This window comes from Tachypleus tridentatus, chromosome 3, assembly GCF_004210375.1.
Source record: "Tachypleus tridentatus isolate NWPU-2018 chromosome 3, ASM421037v1, whole genome shotgun sequence".
Classification (NCBI taxonomy): domain Eukaryota; kingdom Metazoa; phylum Arthropoda; class Merostomata; order Xiphosura; family Limulidae; genus Tachypleus; species Tachypleus tridentatus.
The window spans coordinates 19,230,999-19,255,568 of NC_134827.1; the positions used below are offsets into that span (position 1 = coordinate 19,230,999).

General features: G+C 34.1%; 1 protein-coding gene across 2 annotated transcripts; it reads left to right on the plus strand.

Moving 5' to 3' along the window:
* Positions 1 to 24,002, plus strand: LOC143246480 (glutamate receptor-like). Of its 2 annotated transcripts, XM_076493283.1 has the most exons (9): positions 1 to 62; positions 4,077 to 4,188; positions 6,983 to 7,086; positions 9,539 to 9,629; positions 11,066 to 11,224; positions 17,956 to 18,136; positions 19,397 to 19,614; positions 21,512 to 21,792; positions 22,429 to 24,002. In XM_076493283.1, the coding sequence occupies exons 2-9, from the start codon at positions 4,141 to 4,143 to the stop codon at positions 22,661 to 22,663; spliced, it is 1,317 nt and encodes a 438-aa protein (XP_076349398.1). In that variant the 5' UTR covers positions 1 to 62; positions 4,077 to 4,140; the 3' UTR covers positions 22,664 to 24,002. The 2 variants fall into 2 exon arrangements, with proteins under 2 accessions (XP_076349398.1, XP_076349399.1); XM_076493284.1 differs by lacking the exons at positions 1 to 62; positions 4,077 to 4,188; positions 6,983 to 7,086; positions 9,539 to 9,629 and adding an exon at positions 9,662 to 9,692.
* The last annotated feature ends 568 nt before the right edge of the window (positions 24,003 to 24,570 follow it).

The following is a 24,570-nucleotide window of genomic DNA, read 5'->3' on the forward strand; positions in this document are numbered from 1 at the left end:
ACTTTACATCTCTTAATGTTGTAGTGTTAGTGGATGGCGACAAATTTTCTTCATTGCAGTTAGTAAGTACACTTGATTCGAGATAATTGTCATTTATACCTTCTAGACGTTATTGAAGTACACCAAAATGGCGAGATGTTTAAGAGGTTCTCTTTTACTTTTAATTGTCTTTTTTTCTTAAAAAACAACAACAACATTTATGTCATAACTAATATTATTAATTTTTGCTATTTCTACATTATCGTATACGATAAATGGATAGCTATTTTTAAAAGAAAATTTAAATTAAAAACATTAATATACATTCTTTGATAAACAGCGTTAAACAATTGTTGTATTATTTACAAATAAAATTCTCCTTTGTTAATATCAGGGCAAAGTTATAAGCATTTATTTACAGCTAAAGTTGCCTATCTATCTACACGTCTTTCCAACAACGACTATTATTGTAACTTTAGCCTTCTCGGTATTCTCCTTTGTTAATATCAGGGCAAAGTTATAAGCGTTTATCTAGAGTTAAAGTCGCCTATCCATCTACACGTCTTTCCAACAACGACTACTATTGTAACTTTAGCCTTCTTGGTAGGTTTGTTAATATTCCATTTCTTTCTTACGATTAGGTTGAAATACTCAGTAACGTTTGTTTTAGTGTTACTTGTAACTGGCTAGCGTACAGTGAGTACATAAAAAGATGTGCATAACATGTGAGCGATAGTTTAGTTTGATTATTTATAATGAGTTGACTGTGAAATCAGAGATAACTGATAAACGAAACGTTTGTTGCAAATATAGTGGAGATTACACAACGTACTTGAAGGTTTTCAAATCGTTGTCCACTACATTAGTTTCATAGTAGATTGTACAGTCACCACTACATTTTTTACATTTCTTTCTGTAATAAATAGTTGTCGTTCATTTCAGTCAACTCACGTGAATAACAGCAGTGCATCTTCTATCAGTATTTATTAGCTTGAAATAGATTTTGTTTTAATACACCATAACATACTTAATCCTTGGTTGTTGCCCTAATTTTTTTTGTGTAATTTTGCTTGAAGTTTACGGAATCTAGAATCGAAGACAAAACGTTACTCTTATTTATAACGCGAATTACCTTGAGTAATTTTCAAGAATTCTATTGCAATTTGTATACATATGTATACTTATTTTATAATTAAAAATTATACTCATATACTTTTGTACTTTATAGTGTACACATGAAATATGTATATATACACTGTATGTTAGGACAAGATCAACAAACTAGATTTTTATAGGCTATTATAAAACACAAACGGTTGACTGATTATAAACTTCGCGCAAAGCTACTCAAGGGCTATCTGCGCTAGCCGTCTCTAACTTAGCAGTGTAAGACTAGAGGAAAGGCAACTAGTCATCATCACCCATCGCCAACTCGTGGGCTACTCTTTTATCAACGAATAGTGGGATTGACCGTCACATTATAACGCCCCCACGGCTGAAAGGGCGAGCATGTTTGGTGAGACGGGGATTCGAACCCGCGAACCTCAGATTACGAGTCGAACGCCTTAACCCACCTGGCTATGTCGAGCCTATGTTTGAGTGTAATATAAGGGCTATCTGCTCTAGCCGTCTGTAACTTAGCAGTGTAAGACTAGAGAGTAGGCAGCTAGTCATCACTACAACTCTTGGGTTACTATTTTACCAACAAACAGTGGGTTTGACCGTTACATTATAACAACCCCACGGCTGAGAGGGTGAGTATGTTTGGTGTGACGGGAATTCGAACCCGCGACCCTCTGATAACGAGTCGAGTGCTTTAACCACCTGGTGATGACGGGCCGTTGATGATGTGACTGAAATATTTAGACTAATTGCAAGAATAAGCAGGAAAACAATAATTAAGTATCATAAATACTTAAATGATCGAACAAAAGGATTTGGTTTGGAAGGAGAACCTTTCAATCCAAAAAACCTTTGTGATGAAATTTGACGTAATTTCTGTTTTCGCTAACAGATTGATAAACATGAATTTCAAGTTGATGAAGGCTAATAAGTTAATAGTAGGAATAGTGGGATTGACTGTTACATTATAACGCCCTCACGGCTGAAAGGGCGAGAATGTTTGGTGTAATGGGAATTCAAACCCGCGTCCTTCGGATTACGAGTCGAGCGCTTTAAAACCCCTTGCCTTCCAGGGCCTGGTACTTCAGGTAATGCGTATTTACTTGCTTAAGTAAAAGAACCATAGCAAAAGTGAAAGAGGACTATTTTACAACACTATTCTTGTACCTTGTAATCGGCAAGTCAAACGTGAAAAAAGTATTCTGTCTGTGTTACGTTGACGCTCGTTTTATAATACCAATACACAAGGATAAAAACAGTTCAGGCAGAAACAATTGTTAATGAAGAATTTGCTACAGGTGTGATATTCAATGATATTACTAAATGTAAGTAGGAGATTTTATTGAACCAAATCAACGTAATGTTCGAATTTTTAATGATTACCATTCAATTAAAGAGTAAAATTTTCTTTAGATATTGTAGAACCTTGATTTATAATTAGGGATTTTCATAGGTTTCAAAACTTGCTCGCTATTCTTACCTTATGTTTGTTTTGGAATTTCGCACAAAGCTACTCGATGGCTATCTGTGCTAGCCGTCCCTATTTTAACAGTGTAAGACTAGAGGGAAGGCAGCTAGTCATCACCACCCACCGCCAACTCTTGGGCTACTCTTTTACCAACGAAAAGTGGGATTGACCGTTACATTATAACGCCCCCACGGCTGGGAAGGCGAGCATGTTTAGCGCAACTCGGGCGCGAACCCGCGACCCTCAGATTACGAAGCGCACGCCTTAACGCGCTAGGCCATGCCAGGCCCCTTACCTTATGTATTCTGAAGACTGATTAGAATTATAAAATTAATAATCCGAAATATTTTATGTTAGTATGCTCTCGTTATTTCCAGTTAATTTTCAAATAATTTTTCCAACTGATGAATGTTAAATTAAAAATTGAATGAAAAAATATGTTTTTGCAGTTCACGTTTTCCGCAGGTTGCGAAACGAAAGAAATGGTGGCCTTAGGTCTATTTTTATTAATCTGAAATCAGTGAATAATTATTTATCATCGCTAAAGAAGTCCGTGAAAAATATGTTTTACTTTATACTTTAAATAGAATGCAGTAGCTGAGTGAATACCTTGAGGAGTTTATAAGAATAAAATTTGGAGTTAAACTCCTGCGGCGGGAAATTGTAGAGCTCTGTCTTAATCGAACAAACATACTTTATAAAATAGCTCTAAGAATCTTCAGGGTCTGGTATTAAGGTACTCGACTTGCAATATGCGGGACGTTGGATCAAAATCCATTACTGAAAATGTTTGTCTTTTCAGTCATGGGGGCGTTATGTTTGTTGGTTTGTTTGTTTTTGAATTTCGCACAAAGCTACTCGAGGGCTATCTGTGCTAGCCGTCCCTAATTTAGCAGTGTAAGACAAGAGGGAAGGCAGCTAGTCATCACCATCCACCGCCAACTCTTGGGCTACTCTTTTACCAACGAATAGTGGGATTGACCGTCACATTATAACGCCCCCACGGCTGAAAGGGCGAGCATGTTTGGCGCGACGGGGATGCGAACCCCCGACCCTCAGATTACGAGTTGCACGTCTTAACACGCTTGGCCATGCTGGACCAGTGGCGTTATGATTTAACAGCTAATCTTGGGTAGATGTTAATTTAGTTGTTTTCCCTCAAGCTTAGATGTTGATTTAGTTGTTTTCCCTCAAGCTTAGATTTAATTTAGTTGTTTTCCCTCAAGCTTAGATGTTAAGTTAGTTGTTTTCCCTCAAGCTTAGATGTTAATTTAGTTGTTTTCCCTCCAGCCTATTATTTTAAAATTACAAACAGGGACAGTGCAATTGTCTCCAAATTCAACAAACAAACAAACAAATATCATAGCACCATATATATTTTTAGCGCAAGCAACTCTCTAAAGTTGGTGATGTGAGTAAATGTGTCTGTAGTGTGTAGTTATAAGTCATACGACATGTTAAGCATTATAAGCCTCCTTCTAACATGGTATTATTGGTTATTTTTCAGTATTGGTTATTTTTCCTGTGGGATCATTTTTGGAAGTAACGAAAATTAACTAGAACGTGAAACAATGATGCCAAAGTTCATAGGTCGAGTCCTACGATTATCCGTGAATGAGGTACAACCGTTGGCCTATTTATGTATTTTAATCAGTCTAGTAGATGTATAAACGCTTTGCTTCAGGTGTGAAAGTAATTGTATTTCGAATATATTTTTTTCATGTTACATGTGTTAGAACATTATTCTTTAAACTGACTTATCTTTAAACTCAGGTTAACCAGTGCAAAAGAATCAACTGGTCTTGTTAACTAGATAATCATAGGAATCATATAGGTGCCCATGCGCGCCTGATATTACACCAGTTGATAAAGAGACACACGATAATAAAGTTTATCTTTCAGATGAAGCTTTCATTTTCTTCTTCTTTGTTTAACTTACCAGTGTCTAGACGCACATCTTAGAGACAGATAGATCTGATAAACTATTGGTAGTAAGACTAGTTTAACGTACACCTTTTAGGCTGCACGTACATTCAGATGCTCTTGTATTACAAAGGTAGAAAATGCTCTGTAATAAAACGTTTTTGGTTTAGACCTCAATTCACTTAAAATAAAGAAGTTTGACCATTGTTACGCACAAAACTACCCAATGGGCTATCTGTGCCCTGCCCACCACGAATATTGAAACCTTAATTTTAGCGTGTTAAGCCTGAGGCTTGCCGCTGAGCCACCGAGGTGTACGATTCTCTTATAGCAAAGCTTCACCGGGCTATCTAATATTAGTGTTGTAAATCCGTAGACTTCCTACTGTTCTTTCCTTTGTCACCTTGTATCGAATGAGTTCTGCCTTGTAAATTTTTCAACATGCTCAACTGTTTCAGTTGCAATGTTGTTTTTGGTTGGTGTTTTCTACATAAACGTTACGGCAACATTTCCTTACAACTGTCGCAGAATCTTCAAGAATAACTGGGTTGGAAATGTATTTTCCGTTCAGTGACCTATGACCTACTTTCAATTTCAGGTTCTGGATAAGTTGTAATTGATGATTTTGCACCAGTAATGGATTCTTTATAATTACCTCTGGTAATAAACGTTTTCCTTTTTATTGATAAATATTTCGTTTAAATCTTCTATATGTCAGCAACAACCACAGAGAAATCTTATAAGAGTTATTGTCTCTTGTTACGTTTCTAGTTTAGTTGAAATCCTTCCCTGTCAGGGAAATAGAAAATGCTATTTTGTTGCTATTTTTACAAACATATCTAATGACGATCCCTATCCTTCCTTTTATTTAATAAAGTACAATAATTATGTATCATTGGAAACTTGTCTCACTACGAGACATATTTTAAGTACAACATTCACACGTGTCAAGATTTTATTCTGCTCAAAGCTTTATTTCAAGTCTGTGCTACACATATTACACTGATCATCCACACGGGTCAATGTTTTCTCCTATAATTGTTTCATTGCAATCTGCAAATAACGTCTCGTATACCACTTGAACTTAATTTACCAATATTTTAAGGATATATAACTTTTTTGTAACAATTCAAATAAAATCTACTCAGTATTTGAAAGATTTTAAAAATGCGTAACGTGAGACATTTACATTTATAACATTAAACTTCAACATTTATTTTAAAGACATGTTTATAGCTAGGTAACAAAAATATATTTGATTTGGGTGTCTGTGTGGAATATCAGCTTTCCTTTAATTGTTTCAAGTGTGTATTACTCACTTTATATTGATCATCCGTACGACTCAGTGTTTTCTCCTATCATAGCTTTATTTTAATTTGCAGATAACATTTTGTATTCCATTTGAACTTCAGTGTTACCACTGTCTTAAAGATATATAAGTTGCATATATTCGTTGACGGACGAATTTTAAATATACGTAAAAAACTAATAAACTGCTTTATTTTATTTGCATATGATAAACACGTAAAACTAGTTTGTTCTTCCCACATAAATAAAGCAACGCATCCCAGTTAGTAAAGGATCCCATAAAGTAAGCCTTTATAGAGTAGATTATCGAGCTTTATAGAAACGATTTGCATATATACTAACATAGTACCTTGTTTATGAAGATGTGAACCTTGGTGCCAAGGAAAACGCATTTAGCATCGCACCTTTATGTTTGTTTTACTGTATTTTTTGGCTATTTAACAGTGCAATGCTGTCAAGGATAGAATACGGTTGGATTACTTTACTCACAGCTCTTTCCAAGGGTCCGAAGGAGTATATTTGTATAATGGAATTGTTAAGGTTATGAAGCTTTTTTAGGTACTTTCTTATGGAACAAGATTAGAGCAAACGATCTCTCATGGTAGATGGAAAAGAAGACATTGTCATATTTGAAAACAAAAATCTGAATCTCAGTTATCTTCTAAGATAATTATAATTAGAGGTAACCCTTGTAGAGCTTAGGGTTGTATGAACAGAAAATTTGTAGTGGAAATTGATCATTGCTTGTCACTTTCAAATTTTTGTGATAAAAACATTATATGAGTAAAAACGTTTTCTAGATATATGTAATACTTAGTTTCTCGTCGTGTGTTTTGAATAGCCTATTCTCAAATTGTATTTCGTATATAGGAAAATTAAACCACCGGGTTAAGTGAACAGAGCCTGACAAGCTTTCTAATATACCAATTAATATAGTTATAATTATTGAATTGGAAAAACACAAGATAGTCTTTATTGTAAACTAATTAGAATAACTTCATTGCATTTTCAACAATTTTGTTTGAGTTTCTTTAATAAAGAAATACAAGAGAGTTAATTGCTATAAACTATTTAATATAACTAATAATGAATACATGGATTTTTTTCCTTGGCTTTCTTAGGGAAGAAATAACTGAAGTTGTTAAAAATTAACTAAACTTGTTAAAATTCTATATTTGGCAGTTTTTTCCTTGGGTGGATCTTTCTTACAGAAACGGAAGCGTAGCGTTAGATGCTGGACCAATCGCAGAACTCATAAACGGTTTACAGTGGACGCTAGGACTTAGGTACGTTATATATATATATATATATTTATAAAATAATATAAATTATTATGAGCTTATAAACTCATATGATTATATACATATATTGTATATAATTATATAATATAATTACGTTTTTAAACTTATCTGACCTATATATACCAGGTCTAATATATAAATATATATATATATATTTCTTTTTTTCTCCATTCCTTTTTTTATTTTCTATCGTTCAATCTTTACATCTGAAGTAGATAAGACCACTAGCCGACAGGACGAGGATATTACTGTATGTGTAAGTTAAATATTTCTTGGTCCACTATATAATATCAAGTAATGAATTCGACAGGTTCTCATAACATTATTCACGCGTTTAAATTAGTTACTATATGGTAAGTAATACGGACCCTAACACTATAGATACAAAGGTTTTATTGTTTAAAGTATGATCTATTATATATGCTCACGGCCACACCATTCTGAACGAAATAAATCGTTTCGAACATCAATCAAATATTCACGAATTCGCAAAGTAACGTTTTATATTTAGGCTGGAAGACAAACTGATAAAATAACATAATGACGGTTTTTCGATATGCACTAAATGTATCGTACTTTGATATGGTAATGCATATCACCTTATTCTAATAGTTTCGTGTCCAGCATGGCTATGTGGTTCAGGTGCACGACTCGTAATCTGAAGATGGCGGGTTCCCATCCCCGCGGTAGCAAACATGTTCGTCCTTTTAGCTGTGGAGGCATTATTATGCAACAGTTAATCCCACTATTCGCTGGTAAAAGAATAGCCCAAGAGTTGGCGGTGGGTGGTGATGACTAGCTGCCTTCCCTCTAGTTTTACACTACTAAATTAGGGACGGCTAGCGTAGATAAGCCTCGTATAGCTTTGAGCGAAATTCGAAACAAACCAAGAAAGAACTTTCGAAAGTATTTATTGATTATGCAAATTAAACTCTTATTTTATGAAATAACCATTTGAAAACTTTTCATGATAAACCATGATTTAGTTTGAATTGATAATTCTATGCATACTAAATTAATCTTGTCTTCAATTTTATTGAATTTCGCTAGTAGGTTACTGATTGCCATTTTTCAGTTTCTTGATGTATTGGTTTAAGGAAGACTTTGAAGTAGTCGTGTACTTTCATTCCATATATCTTAAGTAACCATCACGAAAAAATTATTTGAGAAGTTATTTGATATGTAGAGTTACCAGATCATAGAAAATTCGTTCCATCTGGTGGCTCAACGGAATGTCTTAGGGGTTTTAACTCTCAAAATCGCGTTCTAGTACCTGTAATGGGCATAGTACACATAGTCTACTGTGTAGAATTGTGTTTTACAACAAACAAACAAGCACGAAAAATTTCATAATACCTAGGAAGCGTGGCCTCGTAGTTAGCACACCCAACTGTGAATTTGAGGGTTCGTGGCTCATGATTTGTTGTCACAACATTACGCTAGCAGCTTGTGGCAATTTTTGCATTATAAGAGTAACAGTCAAATCCCACTATTAAATCAGAGTCGGAGGTAGGTGCTTATGACGAGCAGCCATCCCTTCAGTACTTAAGTCCAAAATCGGCTAGCGAAGACAGATTTTGGGAAATTTTAAAGAAGCTTTTGAACAAACAAGTCTTTTGCTACAAATGTGACCATTAGTCACACTGCAAAAAGTCATTCCACTTTTAACCGATGAAATGGATTCTTTAACGATGTTTCCACGTGCACCATGAACAATCGAGGAAGGTGTTTCACTGCATGAATATAATATTTTGAGTTTTTTCTAATGTGCGCTTAATTTTATACATTTGACTGTAAAACCTTAAGTTACATGTAATTATTCCTGAGAAATAGGAGAACGTGAATCAAAGCTCATCAAACTGTTTCAAATAGGTGGTCCGTTACATTTACTTTCTAATAACGTTAAAGCCCGGCATGGCCAGGTGGGTTAAGGCGTGCGACTCGTAATCTGAGGGTCGCGGGTTCGCATCCCCGTCGCACCAAACATGCTCGCCTTTTCAGCCGTGGGGGGGGGGGGTTATAATGTGACGGTCAGTCCCACTGTTCGTTGGTAAAAGAGTAGCCCAAGAGTTGGCTGTGGGTTGTGATGACTAGCTGTCTTCCCTCTAGTCTTACACTGCTAAATTAGGGACGGCTAGAGCAGATAGCCCTCGAGTAGCTTTGCGCGAAATTCACAAACAAACAAAAAACCTAATAACTTTAAAATAAGCAAAATGTGAATAGGTGGAGTTATCCATAGTCTTATTTATACTGTTTCAGTCTTTACATCTAAAAAAAGGAATAACATAGGGATTTAATTATTAAGACTATTAAAGGATTAAGATATTAGAAAATGCATTAATTCATAGTTATCTACTTCTGTGAACTACACGTACTAACCGTTTGTGCTTTGAAATGCGAAAAATTTAAAGAATGAATTGAACTTTAATCCTTGTAGATTCGAAGCTTATGTGCCGAGGGACAATGCCTGGGGAAATCGCTTGCCTAGTGGTGTTTGGACTGGTATGATAGGCATGCTACATCGTAATGTAAGTTGAAATAGTTAGTAATGAAGTGTTTGGACTGGTATGATAGGCATGCTACATCGTAATGTAAGTTGAAATAGTTAGTAATGAAGGAACAATTTACATATTTTTATTCCTGATTCTAAAGTATTCAACCATCTTTGAGCTGAATTAATTAAGATAACGTTTTTATGAGTTGATGCTCTCTAAGATTCTACTAAAGTAATAAACACTGTATATATAGCAGCTGCATGTTTCGTAAACTTTCGAACAACAATCATTGTCTGTGTTTATCTTAAGCTGCGGCACATCGGCTGATAGAAAGGCTCTGATTTTGTCTTTTTTTTTCAAATTCAGGTTTTTAGCTCATAGCTTTATCTTTTAACCGATTAGAGGTCAAATTATAGTTTTAGACACAGGATTTCCTCGTTTGTAAATAATTTAACAACTATGATATAAGAAAATGAAATTGAGTTATTTTTTTACTCGGTTAGTTGTTAGGAAAGTGGTGAAAATCAGCTCAGCTGCACGTTTTTATTCTCGTATAGAGTCCTCTATAGATTTTAAAACAGATGTATATAACAAACAAAATTGCAGAAAACTTGATGTTATAAAGCTCACCAGCTAAGCTGGATTAGCGACAGACAAAATTTGTTTATAACTTTGAACTTTATCGTCCAAGAAGATGAAAGATTAAACTACAATGCTAATGAAAGCAAATACTTTTCGAGTTAAACGTTTAAACAATGGGACTAATAAATATATTTTCAAGCTAAGGTCCGAAGCTGCATTGCTAATACACATAATCATCTCCGCCAAAGACTAAACTGGAGTACTAAAGATCAACTCTTCTCCAGCTGTGAAAGCCTAAATTGAAGTGCTTTTAAGACAAATGAAATGCTATAAAACACGATCTCTGACTGTTGATGTATTTCTTACAATTGTATTATTTAACGCAGGACTATTTTTAAACCAAATGTCAGTTAACAGCTCGGATAGCTTCCATCTTCCAGTGGCTCAACAGTATGTCTGAGAATTTGTGACACTAGAAACCGGCGTCAGTACAGGTGGTGGGCACAACACAGATATCCCATTGAGTAGTTTTGTGCGTAAGTACAAATAAAACGAAACAAAAGCGGTAAAACTATATTCAAATGAGCAAAGTTTCTCCGCGTAATGCCAGGCCGATATTTTTTACTCAGTGATATCTACTCGGCGTTTTCTCGTAATGTTATTTAGTCTACATTTTACTCGGTTGTCAAACTGATAAAAAGATGAATTGTGATAGCATGCACTTAACTTAGACGTCTATATCTTACAAACAACTAGAGATGTACTTGTTTTATTTACTAATATAGACTTGAACGCCTACGTTTGTGATTAGATGTTTTGGAAGTGTTATGTATGATTCAGTCGTTTCTATTTAATGAAGCTTTTGTGCATGATATATGAATTTCTAGGAAGCTGATATCGCAATCGGCCCGTTCATACCTAACTATGATCGGTACCAGATTACCCAATTCTCCACCCCTCTCTCGATGGCGTCGTTGGCCATATTGACTGGACAGCTTTCTACAGTCAATGATTACTTCGCATTTTTGAGAGTTTTTGAGCCTCAGGTAAGTGTTTTTAGTTTTGAATACGTTATTCTGAATTATAGCTATGATTTGTTTCAGAATTCCGTGCATGTCTACACAAAGGTCGTCCCTTCTTTTAAAATGGTAGACGAGAGGGTTTGTTTGTTTTCTCGTTTTCAAGCGCAAAGCGTCGTTGGTCTGTCTGCAGTCTGAACACTGCGTGGAATAGAACTCCAGATTTCAGCGTTGTAAGTCCGTAAAATTACAGCTGACTCACCGAGGGAGAGATAAATTAAAGTGTGTACAATTAGCCAACATACCCAACGTCAACTCCAAGTAATAATAGAGTTTGAACTTTCCACTCTTATAGTGCATACTTGGCTCCAAAATAGGGAGAGCGATGTTTTTTTTTCTAGTAACGAGCCGCGAACCGTGAATCCTCAGTATGAGCACGTTAACTACTAGGCTACAATGAGCACTACTTAAACAATTAAGTGTTTAGGTAAATATTTATTTGCTGTAAAGCCAAGCGATATTAGTACATCTGTTGTGTGCTCTGCGGCAAATAGAACCCTCTATTTTAGCGTTATAAATCCGTAAACCTATCGTTGTCCTACAGATGGGCAATGAGTGTGTTGCTGATTGCATTTATAGAAACTAAATAGACACAATCAACCATGCTAAAATTAGTCATAAAATTTGCAGCCACTGGTTTAACGTCAGTTGTATGTATCATTCTGTGATGATTTACGATACTTGATGAATTTACTTATTTCACTAACAGTTTATCAAGGTTTCACAACAAAACTTACTCAATATTTATTTATTTCTCTAATTTTTTGTGGCTTGAGGATGCTTTATAATTTTGTGCTAATAGCTCGCGCAATACTTATTCATTTTAGCAAAAACCTTTTGTGATTTGAAGGTTTTTACAGGTTTTGTAATAAAAGTTATATATGTATTTCAGATTTAAAAGTACAAAAATAAAATTGCAAAATTGGAAAACTACAAGTCAAATTTATATTTACATAGGAAAGCTTTCGTTGTTTGATTATCTTTGACCTAAATCGCCGTATAACTAAAAATGGATTACATTTGAAATATAATTTATAATAAGTAGAAATGGTACTTCATAACCGTTCGTGCTGTAAACACCTATAATATTCCATTAGTTGTAACTGGTGGTATGAAAAGAAAAAAATATTAATTTTTTTCTTCTTCTTGAGATACTGTTACTAGGTAAGTAGATTTTACAAAGACAAGAATGTAACACAATATTTTTTCGTAAATCATTTAAAGTATTGCTCAATTACTATTAAATTCTGGCAACATGGTCTATGACCAGCACACACTGCTGGTTTACGACATAGAGTTTACTCTAGCTGGTTTACTCAAGGAGTATAAAATAATAAATGAGAGAGATTAGGATGTACATGAGTTTAGATATAATATTTTTTTTGAAGAGTAAAGCTCCAGTAATGTATTGAATGATTGGTCATTCGTTTCCTCGTGGTTAAATAAATGCTTGTTTTAGTAAATAACGAAATAGGTACAAACTCCTTTTAGATTTAACGTGTTTAAGAATAAATAACCCAATGATGAGATTTAAATTAAAACAGATTAAATCAAGCTGTTTTAACATCGTTTTTCTTGACTAATTGTTTTTGCTTTGACCTTGATCAAACTAGAAATTTTGACTCTTGTAATCTCTGAAAGCTTCAGGTCACATTTGTTTTTATTACTCTTCCGAAAAGTTGTTGAAGTCTAGTTTTTTATGCTTCTCTGTTTATAATTAAGCACAAAACTACGTAATAGGCTATCTCTGCTCTGTCCACCACGGCTATCGAAAGCCGGTTTCTAGCGGTGTGAGATCTCGGACATGCCGCTGTACTACTGGGGCAATTTCTTACGAATCAAATTACAATAAAATTTTGACATTCGTTTAAAAATTGGAGGCCGAGGTGGGCGAATGCGCCATCTGCTAATTTTTTTTACTACAATCATATGCGAATTTTGCTCAAACAAACGACAGGCGAATATACTATGAAGTTTTGAAACAGCTGTTCGTTGGATAACGGTTATTTAGATTCGAAAATTAAGTTGGTACCTATTTAAAGCAGGAATACAGTTACGGGTCTTTGTAACTTCCAAACTCCTCGACTACCTAGACTTAGTGTTGTATCTTTTAGGGAGGAACGACGCTGTTTATATCACATTTTCAATCCAACACGCTCTAAGATTTGTCAATTTTTTTACTTTAATATATTTTTTTTACGAATGGAATTGTCACCGGTATACAATTATTTTGGGCTGATGGATCATTAACGAACATTGTGAAAACAGTTCCTCTAATCTCTATGTCGTAAAACATGCTTCATATGTCTGAGTTTTTCGATTTTTTTTCAGCATAGGTATAGAAAAAATAGAGAAAAAGCATGCTTTATGTTGGTTTGAAATTAAGCACAAAGATACATAATGGACTATCTGTGGTCTGCCTAAAACAGGTATCGAAACGCGATTTCTACCGTTGTAAGTTCGCAGACATACAGCTGAGCCATTGGGGGACACGTGTTTCAGGAAAGCCATTATTGTTAAAAATTATTGGTTGACATATTTTGTTCAAAATATCATGATTAAGTCCAGCTATTTGTCTCAATTTCGTTGAATAACAAACACGTTATTTGAGACTTGCAAGTATTTTTAGTTCAATAAAACGTTTAAGCAATATTTGACTTCAAAATTATATACTGTTTCAGAAATATCAACATTACACAGTTAAAAATGATGTTTATAGTTAATTGCGAATGTCAAAACTCGGTCCAGTTATGTAAGTGCCAACGACAAATCGTAAATTTACAAACTTACGGCCCTAAATATGTATGTAACGAGTATGGGTATTACCATCTGACAACTGCACCACAGAAACACCTGTTACCCTTCGTAAGGGTAATGATAATATATTTATATATAGGCTTCAAAGCCAGTTTTACTAACCTGTCTAGATTTTCAAACACAATTTTCGTCAATAACTGTAATTCTGGGTGACCTATGAAGAACTTAACTTCTTTAACCAATTACTAGATTGCTAAAATGTTGGGAGGAAAAGTAACTTTCCAAATTAAATATGGATGGAAGTCCAAACTTACCTATTTGCCTCGTAATTTTAGCTTCCTATTTCAAAAAAAATGTTTAAAATTCTGAAATTTATTTGAGATAAACAACAAAAACGACTCCATAAACGTAAAGTGTGTAGTTAAGTGTTTTAAAAATAACTTTTATATATATTTTTACTAAACGCATAATGCGCGTCACTGGTTTACATTCCGTTTTCACACGAATAAAAGCAAAACCAGTGAAACCTGACAGCGATTTTTTGAATGTATATTTCTGAATGTATATTAAACTCAAACAAACACAGATGTCTGTTACAGCCTTCACTCTCCAGGTGGTTATGTTTTTCATTTAAGCCGACGTTTTACCATTGAGGCTTCATCAGGACTAGCACAAAAAACTGATTATTAACGATCAGTGATGACGAGAAACCCACTTGTTGAGAAATTTATATGCAAAAACGGCCCGGTTTTGCATATAAAAATATGATTATTAACGGTATTAACTTCCTTCAGGACATTATTGTTTATTTTCAGAACTGTTATAATATTATTGTACAGTTATGATATTAACTATGTTATTACAGTTTTTGCATTGTTCATATTTATGTTACACATTAATATATTCAAAGATACGTGTGAAAAGATCTTTCGGTTTTTCCTGTATGTGCATCTCCATCTATATTTCACGTGATTTGATACACTACATTTCCGACTTAGTATTTTAGTTCTACTCTGTTTTATCATTGTCTGTCACATTTTTTTGAAGGTATCAAGAACAAATTAACAGTTTAATGTAACTATAACAACGGTTGGCATTAGTTATTGTCTTCACTAGCCTATAATTAGTATTAACCGACAGAGTCGTTTCTAGCGAATGTGTGTTTTCTTATAGTAAAGCCACAGCGGGCTATCTGCTGAGTCTATCGAGGGGGAATCGAACCTCTGATTTTAGCATTGTAAATCCGAAGACTTACCTCTGTACCAGCGGGAAACATTTCTAGCTTAAAAAAGAACGTGTGCTCAAAAATCGTCTTGTAAATACATTACTACTACCATGATTTAAAGGTGATTTTTTGCTTCTACAAGTTTAATTCCTTTGTATATGAATATTGATTTCGGGTCTTTTGGTGCTGCGTTTTTGTTTTATTTGAAAAACATCTTTGTTGTTATATTCTGGGTGTACGTTTTTGTAATAGCGGTGTTTAAGGCCTTTTGTACTGTTTGAATGGATTTAGGAGTAGAACAGTTTCGATTTATTCTTTTAGTTCTTTCACTGTTCCCTCTTTGACTTCGCTTGGGTTGTATAGTACACAATAGGAATAATGTCCGGTTCTCACATTATTTGTTATACACAGAACTTCGAATTTGCAAGTTTCGACTTTTTAAGGTTACATCTGACAATGTCAATATTCCTTTTGTGTTAGTAAACTCATTGAAATGTGAAAACTGTTTAGTAAGCTAAATCTGTGTAAATCTTTTATACATTTAAGTGATTTTGTTCTCAGTGTACGCATGTCTATTATTGTAAATGTAACAGCTCATCTGTTATTTACCATTTGTTACTCATCTCTTTTGTTCATACAAGGTGTTTCCGAACTTTAAATAGCTGTTGCAGACAGGAGAATATTAATCAAAATTGTGAAACTACAATAACATACAAACGTTATTTATTTGTTTGTTTTTGAATTTCGCGAAAAGCTACTCGAGGGCTATCTGCGCTAGCCGTCCCAACTTTAGCAGAGTAAGACTAGAGGGAAGGCAGCTAGTCATCACCACCCACCGCCAACTCTTGGGCTACTCTTTTATCAACGAATAGTGGGATTAATGGTCACATTATAACGCCCCTACAGCTGGGAGGGCGAGCATGTTTGGTGAGACCGGGATTCGAACCCGCGACCCTCGGATTACGAGTCGAACGCCTTAACATGCTTGGCTAAGCCGGGCCCAAACGTTCTTAAAAACAACTTCTGACAGACTCAAGAAGAACATCATAAACAGTTTAACAAATTAACATATTTACATATGAACCAGTTTTTTACTAACCCTGCTGAAGAAATGTAGCTTCAAATGAAGTTGTTGTTTTTTTCTATTTTTCATTAACTGGAAGTAAGATCGCTTTGTTCTGAACAGGCTCCCCACGAGCCAGTGGGGGAACATTTTTGTTGAAACAACAACTACCCAGTTTGGCCTTTCTTAATTTGAACTGAAATTTTTTGGACAATTTTATTTGTTAAAAAAAGTCGTATTCCGCGCTGTTTTAGAGCTTGGGTGGCAAAAACGTGATTTGAAGTGGTAAGGTGACTAAAATCCCTTCAGCGAATCACTAGCTTAACAGCCAAGTACAAAAAACACGGAAGTCTCCAAATGACACACAGAGGTATTCAAAAACCGTATAGATTCACTTTGATAAATCTCGTGCAGCAAGCTGAGTACAATATTACTCCTGTAGCTGATTTCAGAGTGTTCTTGTCTGCTACTGCTACTGCTGAGTATCGTAATACTTCGTTCGACCTTCCCTACCTGGACAGGGCATTGCCGTCAGGTGATTAGAGCGCTCGACTCACAATCTGAGAATCACCGGTTCGAATCCGTGTCACACCAAACAACTTCAGCCGTGGGGGCCTTATTATAATGTGACGGTCAATCCCACTATTATTTGCTAAAAAAGAGCAGTCCAAGAGTTGGCGGTGGGTGACGACGACTAGTTGTCTTCCCTCTAGTCTTACACTGCTAAATTAGGGACGACTAGTGCAAATAACTTTCTTGTGGCTTTGTGTGAAATTCAAGCAAACAAACATTCCCTACTGAATCGCAGATGAAATCATTTTTGTCTCAGTTGAAAGCTAAACATAAATAGGTGAAAGTAGAAACATAGAAGATTGGCAGTTGTTTAATTAATGATACTGAGAATGAGGCTTTATTAATGTATACTGAATTTACTTCCAGCAGGTAGAACTTAGTACTAGCTAGTATGGAGGCTTGCTTCATACTACCGTGTTTCTCCGATAATAAGACCTACCCATAAAATAAGACCTAGTGTGATTTTTGGGGATAGTTTTAATATAAGCCCTAGTTAAGAGTGGCAGGAAGAGGAAAGAAATAAAAAAAAAATTAATTAGTTTAATAGTTAGTTAATTAGTTTGTTTAAGTATTAATCAGTTAGTTTAATAGTTTAATAATAGTTTATTTTAAATGGTTAGTTTAATAGTTTTACTTTGTAACTTCATTTTTTTAATATATCAAAATAAGACATCCCCCGAAAATAAGCCCTAGTGTCATATTTTGGAGTGAAAATTAATATAAGCCCTGTCTTATTTTCGGAGAAACACGGTAGGTAGTATGAAGACTGGAAGATACTGTATTTTACTTATAAATTAACAAACAAAAGCTTGTCTCGAAACAATGTCTAAAACCACCCTTGTTGGGAATTTCTGGATTAAACTTCCATTTGATATTCAATAAAGTTTAGTGTAAAAATGAGGGTCGTTTTAAACATTATTGTCAGTGTATCTAAATTTTACCAATACGCAATACAACTTCCGAAAACCAGCAAAAGATAATTTTTCTTATCATTAAGTTTCTTTTGGGCATATCTAATAGGTGTTTTTTCGTGGAAATTTTCTAATGTGTTTAATAGCAACCGTATTTCAAAATAATTAGGTCTGGTTGGCAGCTATCGTTAGTTTGGTTTTGGTTTCGTTTGCCACTGCTTTGCTGAACACTGCCCGTCAAGGTTGGAAGCAACGTGAAACCGAAATTACGGCTTCTGGCTCGCCACATGGTTTTCTCAATAACTTGCATCATGCTTTGTGGACATGTTTTACATCACACATGAACCAAGGTAACTAACTATGACGAAAATTTAAATTATCGCAAAATCTTCGAAGTTTCAGAAACTAAAGTAAGTTTATTTGTAAAGTTTCAGATTATTAGGTTAATCAGGGAAGTCGAGTGAAATTATTTTCCAACGAATAATACTCGTAAAAATTTTGTTGCTATCGTATTAAACTTAATTTAGTGCTAATGAAAACTGTTGGGTATATCTTCGTTCCAAACTTGAAATACAAATACATACATTATCTTGACTACCAGTAGTCTGCTGTTGTTTTCCCTATTGTTCATACTTTTGTTTTGAAAGTATTATTTGTAATAATATGAATATATATGCAAACATTACATAACTGATCACCTTGTTTGTTGAAGCTTTGATGATTGAATGTCTCATTTTAAATAAATTCTAAAAAAAAAGAACAAAAAAGAAAAAAACCGCCATTTATTCACGTTTAAGTAACAAACCAGGAATGAGGTTGTGCACCATGACACATGTTACAATCTGAACGTATTGAAGTATTTAAATGTAAATATGGAAAATTACTGATAATATATTCCTATATGAATTGCACACTGCAACGAAAGTTAATATGTTAAGTGTCAGTTAGACACGTTATGTACAATTAGACGTGGAACTTCTATATTATACCATCATTTATAACACGGCTATATTCATGAACAATAAAACGACTAAACGATTACTTCCTCTCATATTTATTTCTTGGTTGGTTAAATTCCAAGTTATAGAACCAATACTGTTCCTATCATGCAAATGTTGTAACTTTAAAAGCAATAATAACAAAGTTGGAACCTATAAATTCTAGATATATAACTTGTTATTTGAACTAACGTTTCATCTTTGAAACTTCATCAAGGCTAGTGCATACAATACTAATGTACTAACCCTGATGAAGCTGCATAGGTGGCAGGTTGGTTCAGATAAAAAGTTCTTATAATTACCTGGAGTTTGAATGTGATTTTTCTCTTGCGTTTTAATCAAAATGTGTACACCTTCCAGTGTGTACTACAAAATTTAAAAGACAATGATAAAGTTAGAAGTTTCATTATCGTAATTACCCAATAATATTGTATTGGAAGTTTTATTATTGCAATTGACCAATTATAACCAGCTCGCTTTTGGTTTTCATTGATCTAAATTTGAACCGCTTACAGCGAAAATCCAGTGAAAGACGTTATTAAATATCAAAGAAATACGCACTAAAGACGCTTTTAATACATAACGTATGCTTATTTGTTATCACCCCAAAAGGTATAACTCACCAGCCTGGATCATTGCACGGGCGACTCCTTTTTGGATTCTGGATTCTAGCTGTGTTTGTAGTAATGTGTAGTTTTGGAGGCCAGTTATTGTCGTCAATGCTGATTGGTAGAAACGCCCGCCATATCAACAGCTTGGAAGATCTTCGTGACTTTAAACACATAACACCGGTGATATATTCAGGAGGAGCAACCGAAGCCTTATTCAAGGTAATCGTTGTACCAGTCAGAATCACTGTTGATTGAGGTCTTCCATACTGACTGTAGAAAATAAAACGCTAAATTATTTTACTAAGTGTCACTTAATATTACACTTGTTGAGAAAATGTACATCATTTATGATGGATAAATGTTTTTGTACCATTTTTGAGAAAACAACATGACTCCAAACCCAAACGCATGTGTGTGTTTTCTTATAGCAAACCCACATCATGCTATTTGCTGAGCCCATCGAGGGGAAACGAACCCCTGATTTTTGCGTTGTAAATCCTTAGACTTACCGCTGTATTAGCGGGAGACAACCCAAACGCTTTCGAATAGTTGACTATTTTTCATGGTCTTTCTAAATATATTGCATTTTTTGTGCATCATTTTATAATGCTATAGATTTAGAGAACTACTAGTCCACATATCTTGTTTTTAACTATTATATTCGGCCCTTATTTTTTCCTTTCAAACAACAATACTTTGATTCAAAGAAAGTAATTGAATAAGGGTATAGTGCAAGTTATTATTGTTTATACCTTAATAGGTTAAACGATATTCAGTGTGGTATTGCTGTAATTATTGAACAAATAGATTTTAACTCTTATTTTCACGAGGATCTTTGGGAGCATATATTAATTTACATCAAAGACCTTTAAATCGCAAAACTTTGTTGCATTGGAATAACAAATTGTTTTATCTTCAGAAGTTAGTAAAACACGTAGGTTCGAGAAATCGACTTAACTCCAAATTATGATAATCTATAAGCCGAGTGCTTGCAAAAGGTGGACCTTTATTTTTCAAGGACGAGATAGAAATGATGTGTAAAACAAAGTGTGAGCTAAAGAGTTTAATTGACGTCATGCACACTACCATGAAAGTACGCAAGTGTTTTGAGGAGCTGTGTTGTTATGAGAGTTTTTCATTTTCGGTGCATTACTGCCGGAAACAAGAAAGCCAGATTTAAAAAAGTTAGAAATATATTTAAAAAAGAAGAATGGTTAAAAAATACCATTAAGTGTCAACAAAATTAAATAATAAAGAGTATTACAAATTAACTGTTAAAAAAGAAACGTTAAACAGATGAAGTTAAAAATAATTCGAAACTCGAAAATCATAAAACTCATAAATTTAAAAAATGAGCGGTGAAGATTGAAAATTCATACAACAACAAACAAACAAGTGATCAGAAATAACTGATTACAGAATATAGATTTATTTATTGAACAGTATTTAAAGCTACGATTCAACAGGCTTCTTTCATCTCTCTCGCCTTTAGTTTTGAAGATTTATGTTTCTTGAAACATTTTTAAGAATTATTTGGGTCTACCGTACGTACTGGTGATTACAGCTTTATTTTATGTGCGGCTTCTAAGTTCTTTGAATCAGCTCTTTTATGAGAAATATACGTTGTTGCTAAGATCTGGATACTTTCATGTTTGAACCAGTTTTCATAGTCAACCTGCCGTCTCTACTTACCTTTTATTTGGGAATTTACTGGATATTAAGTCTTGACTTATTAATGCTAATTAACTAATATTCCAAACAAGTACATTTAATGTACCCGCTTAAAAAATTCAAACCATCTTTTGACCAAAGCGTGTAACATTTAGCTAAACATCTTCACGTTATGATAAGCAAGATTATTTTAACCACGAACGTCGTTTTTATTTGAAAAAAAATTGCCTATTTAAACGCTACAAATACGTGTAGGATGCTACAAGCAAATATTGGATCATTTGGATTTGGTACAAGTAAATCTGAAATAATACAATTTAAAATAAAGGTAATGGAAAGTAATTAAGTAAGAACAAATACGTTTTTGTTGAAGGCAAACATCCGAAACAATTAATTCAGTAGATCTTGAGAACTGAAGTCTTTCGTTAAATGTTTTGTTTTATAGTTCAGTAATCAGGAACTCTATCAGGATCTGTGGAAGAGAATGAAACTGATCCCGAACAAGAAAGAGGTTGTCGACCAAGTACTTAACGATGTGCAGACAGGCACCCATGTTTTGATTACAGATATTTCTTCTATAGTTGGTATTGTGATACAACGTTACAATGAGGCTCCGAACGAAATGTGTACTTTTCGAATTGCACCGAAGACGTTTTACAATATGCCGTATGTCCTCTGCCTCTCAAGGAATCTGGACAAAGATTTAAGCAAAGCATTACAAAAACAGTAGGTATCTGTCAATCAAAAACACTAATTCTTAAAATGTATAACCTCGCACTTTATGACCGTTAATACCACACATAAGTTAAGTTTTCTTTGGTCAAATGATATTTCTTGCTAATAAGAAACAATGGAATAAATGATAGCTAACCCTTTATCCATTATTGTTTTTTTAAATCTTAGCAACGCTTTTTATAGCTTTACGTATTGGGTTTATTCTTGTGTATTTTCGTACACATTGGTAAAAAAATCTAAAGTCTAGTGTATATATATGTAAAAAAAGACACTAGCGTATTTTCCTGTCCAAAGACACAGCTCTCTATTGCGCGTAATTTTTGTTATCAATCCTATATGCCTGACCAGCTCACATGACGTCTTTACAAATGCTTTTCTTGAGTAGATCGCATAAAGAGGGAGACAGCCTACATGAAAAATATGATGATAATTATGTAAGTCGTTATATATTTGATACTGACATCAAGTTAGTCCAGAAATAACTTTCTAATTAAATGTATAGCCGTTTTTGTTCGAGTGGGCCGTACTTAGTTATGTGTAACAATTTCCTTCAGTAATTATTTTTGAAAACTGTTGAATCTATTTATGTTCACTTGTTCAAATGTCAACTTGATGTATATTTTTAAGGATCAGCCATTTTGTGGAGAGTCATGTGATTTACAAGCTCCTGGAAGACAGATCAAGAAATAACACCAAGTGTGTTAACCGTGAACATAAAGAAAGCGTCTCAGCACTGGGCATTTCGAATATGATGGGCATTTTTGGTCTCCTGTGTTTAGGGCATGGCATAAGTTTGATTTTTCTAGCTACAGAAGTAATTTTCTTTAAGGTAGTTGGTTACCACAAACACAATCAACGATAACAATGACTTTATTTAGCTTTAATAGCTTGATGTCTTTGAAAAAATTAATTTAGTTTGAGATTTAAAAGTTTGATTTTAGAACGTTCTGAAGTATCGATATAATAAAGCAACAAAAAATCTAATAATCGCGAGATCTAAAAAAAATTTATAACATCTGCATTAAAATATAATCTTTGTTTCTTTAAATGTTATTGAAAAATACATCTATACGTTCAGGGTCTAAGCATATCCATGAAATGATCTATTGAGTGGATTCAGAGTGTTTTTATATATAACTCCTAAAAAGTTGCGAAGAATTATGTAAATATTTCGACATTTATCTGGTGACTAATTTAACAATCAATTTCACTGCACAACAATTTTTTTCAAAACTTTTGCTTCCTGAAAAGTTTTTGCTGATTGTGACAGGTACCTGGTTGGTATGTACAAATATAGTTTTGGTTTTGCTTCAATGAATCACGTAGGAACTCTAAACAATAGACAGTTAACTGTTTACCGGTAATAACGTATTTAATTGCGTTTATGTTTCTAATACGCTCTTAAGTTCAACATAATTAAAAGTGTTTTTTAAATTTTCGTTTGTATTCAATATCCGGTGCATCACGTTGCAGCGTCCAACAGTAGTCAGCAAGCATTGACGGATTCCAGTTGCCCTGATATCGTTTTTGCATTGTAGCAGTATCCTAGTGAAACTGAAGATTTCGATGAAATGGTACATGATGGGAAAATTTGGATGTGATTTTCGTGATCAGCAGCCAAAAAGCTGTAAGGAACACCCAACAGTGTTCAAGAAGCAAAAACTTTGTTGTGCAGTGTCATCTGACGACTGACTTTACAATTTTGGCGAATGTCTTAAACATTATCAGAAGCGTGGCTTAAAATTCATATGACAACTTACCTAACAATCATTCAAATGCTGGCAAATAGCATTCGCTGAAGAGCCATTCGTTACTCAATTTAGGGTTAATTTAAACTGTGCGTAAAATCGGCACAATACAGATGTGATAAGGAAACTTTTTTCTTTCAACTAAGTTAGAATATATTTTAATCTAAACCATATGAAAACACAGCTTATTTATTGTGTCAGAAATTAAATTTTGAACCGGAAAGTAGCGACATCTCTAATTTCATAAATTTCAGAGTGAATAATAAATGATATTGTGTAATGTTTGGAACTTATTATAATGATTATTTTGTTTATTAGTGGAGAGTTCCTGTTATAAGAAAGCGAACATTTCTTGAATAATAATGTTAGATAATGTTTCCATTTCTTCTTTCTTTAGTTATTAAATCCCTAATGACTCCATTAGAAGCTTATTGCATACCTTACTTTGTGAAAGATAATAAATAATTCACCTAACTTATCAACTACTTGTGTCTGTCTTTAAATTTAAAGCCAGAATTCTAAGTTGAATTATGCCTTATGGTAAGGTGTTTCTAATACCCTTTTTCTGGAAAACATCCTAAAAACAAAGTAACCCATGTGCATTGTTGAACAGTAATAGAGCAAGCTAACTGTGTGAAATGGCTACACCCTCCCCCACATAATGGACTATCTTTATATATTGCGGTGATAATAGTTAGAAAGTTTCACATTTAGCACATTTAAAAAAGAGAAGGATTCTAAACCATGAGTGAAAATAGAGTAGGACTTGAGCTACAAAGCAGGAAAGCAGTCATATAAATTATTTCAAAAACTGTGCACCAGTACTTGAAGTATATTGCTTGTATATCACTGTCCACCAGCTGAAAGTTCTAGGCTGGAACATAGAAGAGAAACTTAACAGTAAACTTAACTTTTTGATAGCAAAAAAAACAAACAAACCATCCCTTTTATAGCTCGTCTATAGGTTTAAAATTAGTAACGAATTTTTGCGACAACAGGTTGCATAACACAAACCCTATAA

What these genes read in the sequence shown, in the direction of transcription:
- LOC143246480 (XM_076493283.1), top strand. Translation starts at nt 4,141, where the DNA reads ATGATGCCAAAGTTCATAGGTCGAGTCCTACGATTATCCGTGAATGAG. An exon ending in TGAGAGTTTTTGAGCCTCAG is followed by an intron (nt 11,225 to 17,955) that starts GTAAGTGTTTTT and finishes CAAAATAATTAG; the next exon opens with GTCTGGTTGGCAGCTATCGT. An exon ending in TACATCACACATGAACCAAG is followed by an intron (nt 18,137 to 19,396) that starts GTAACTAACTAT and finishes TCACCCCAAAAG; the next exon opens with GTATAACTCACCAGCCTGGA.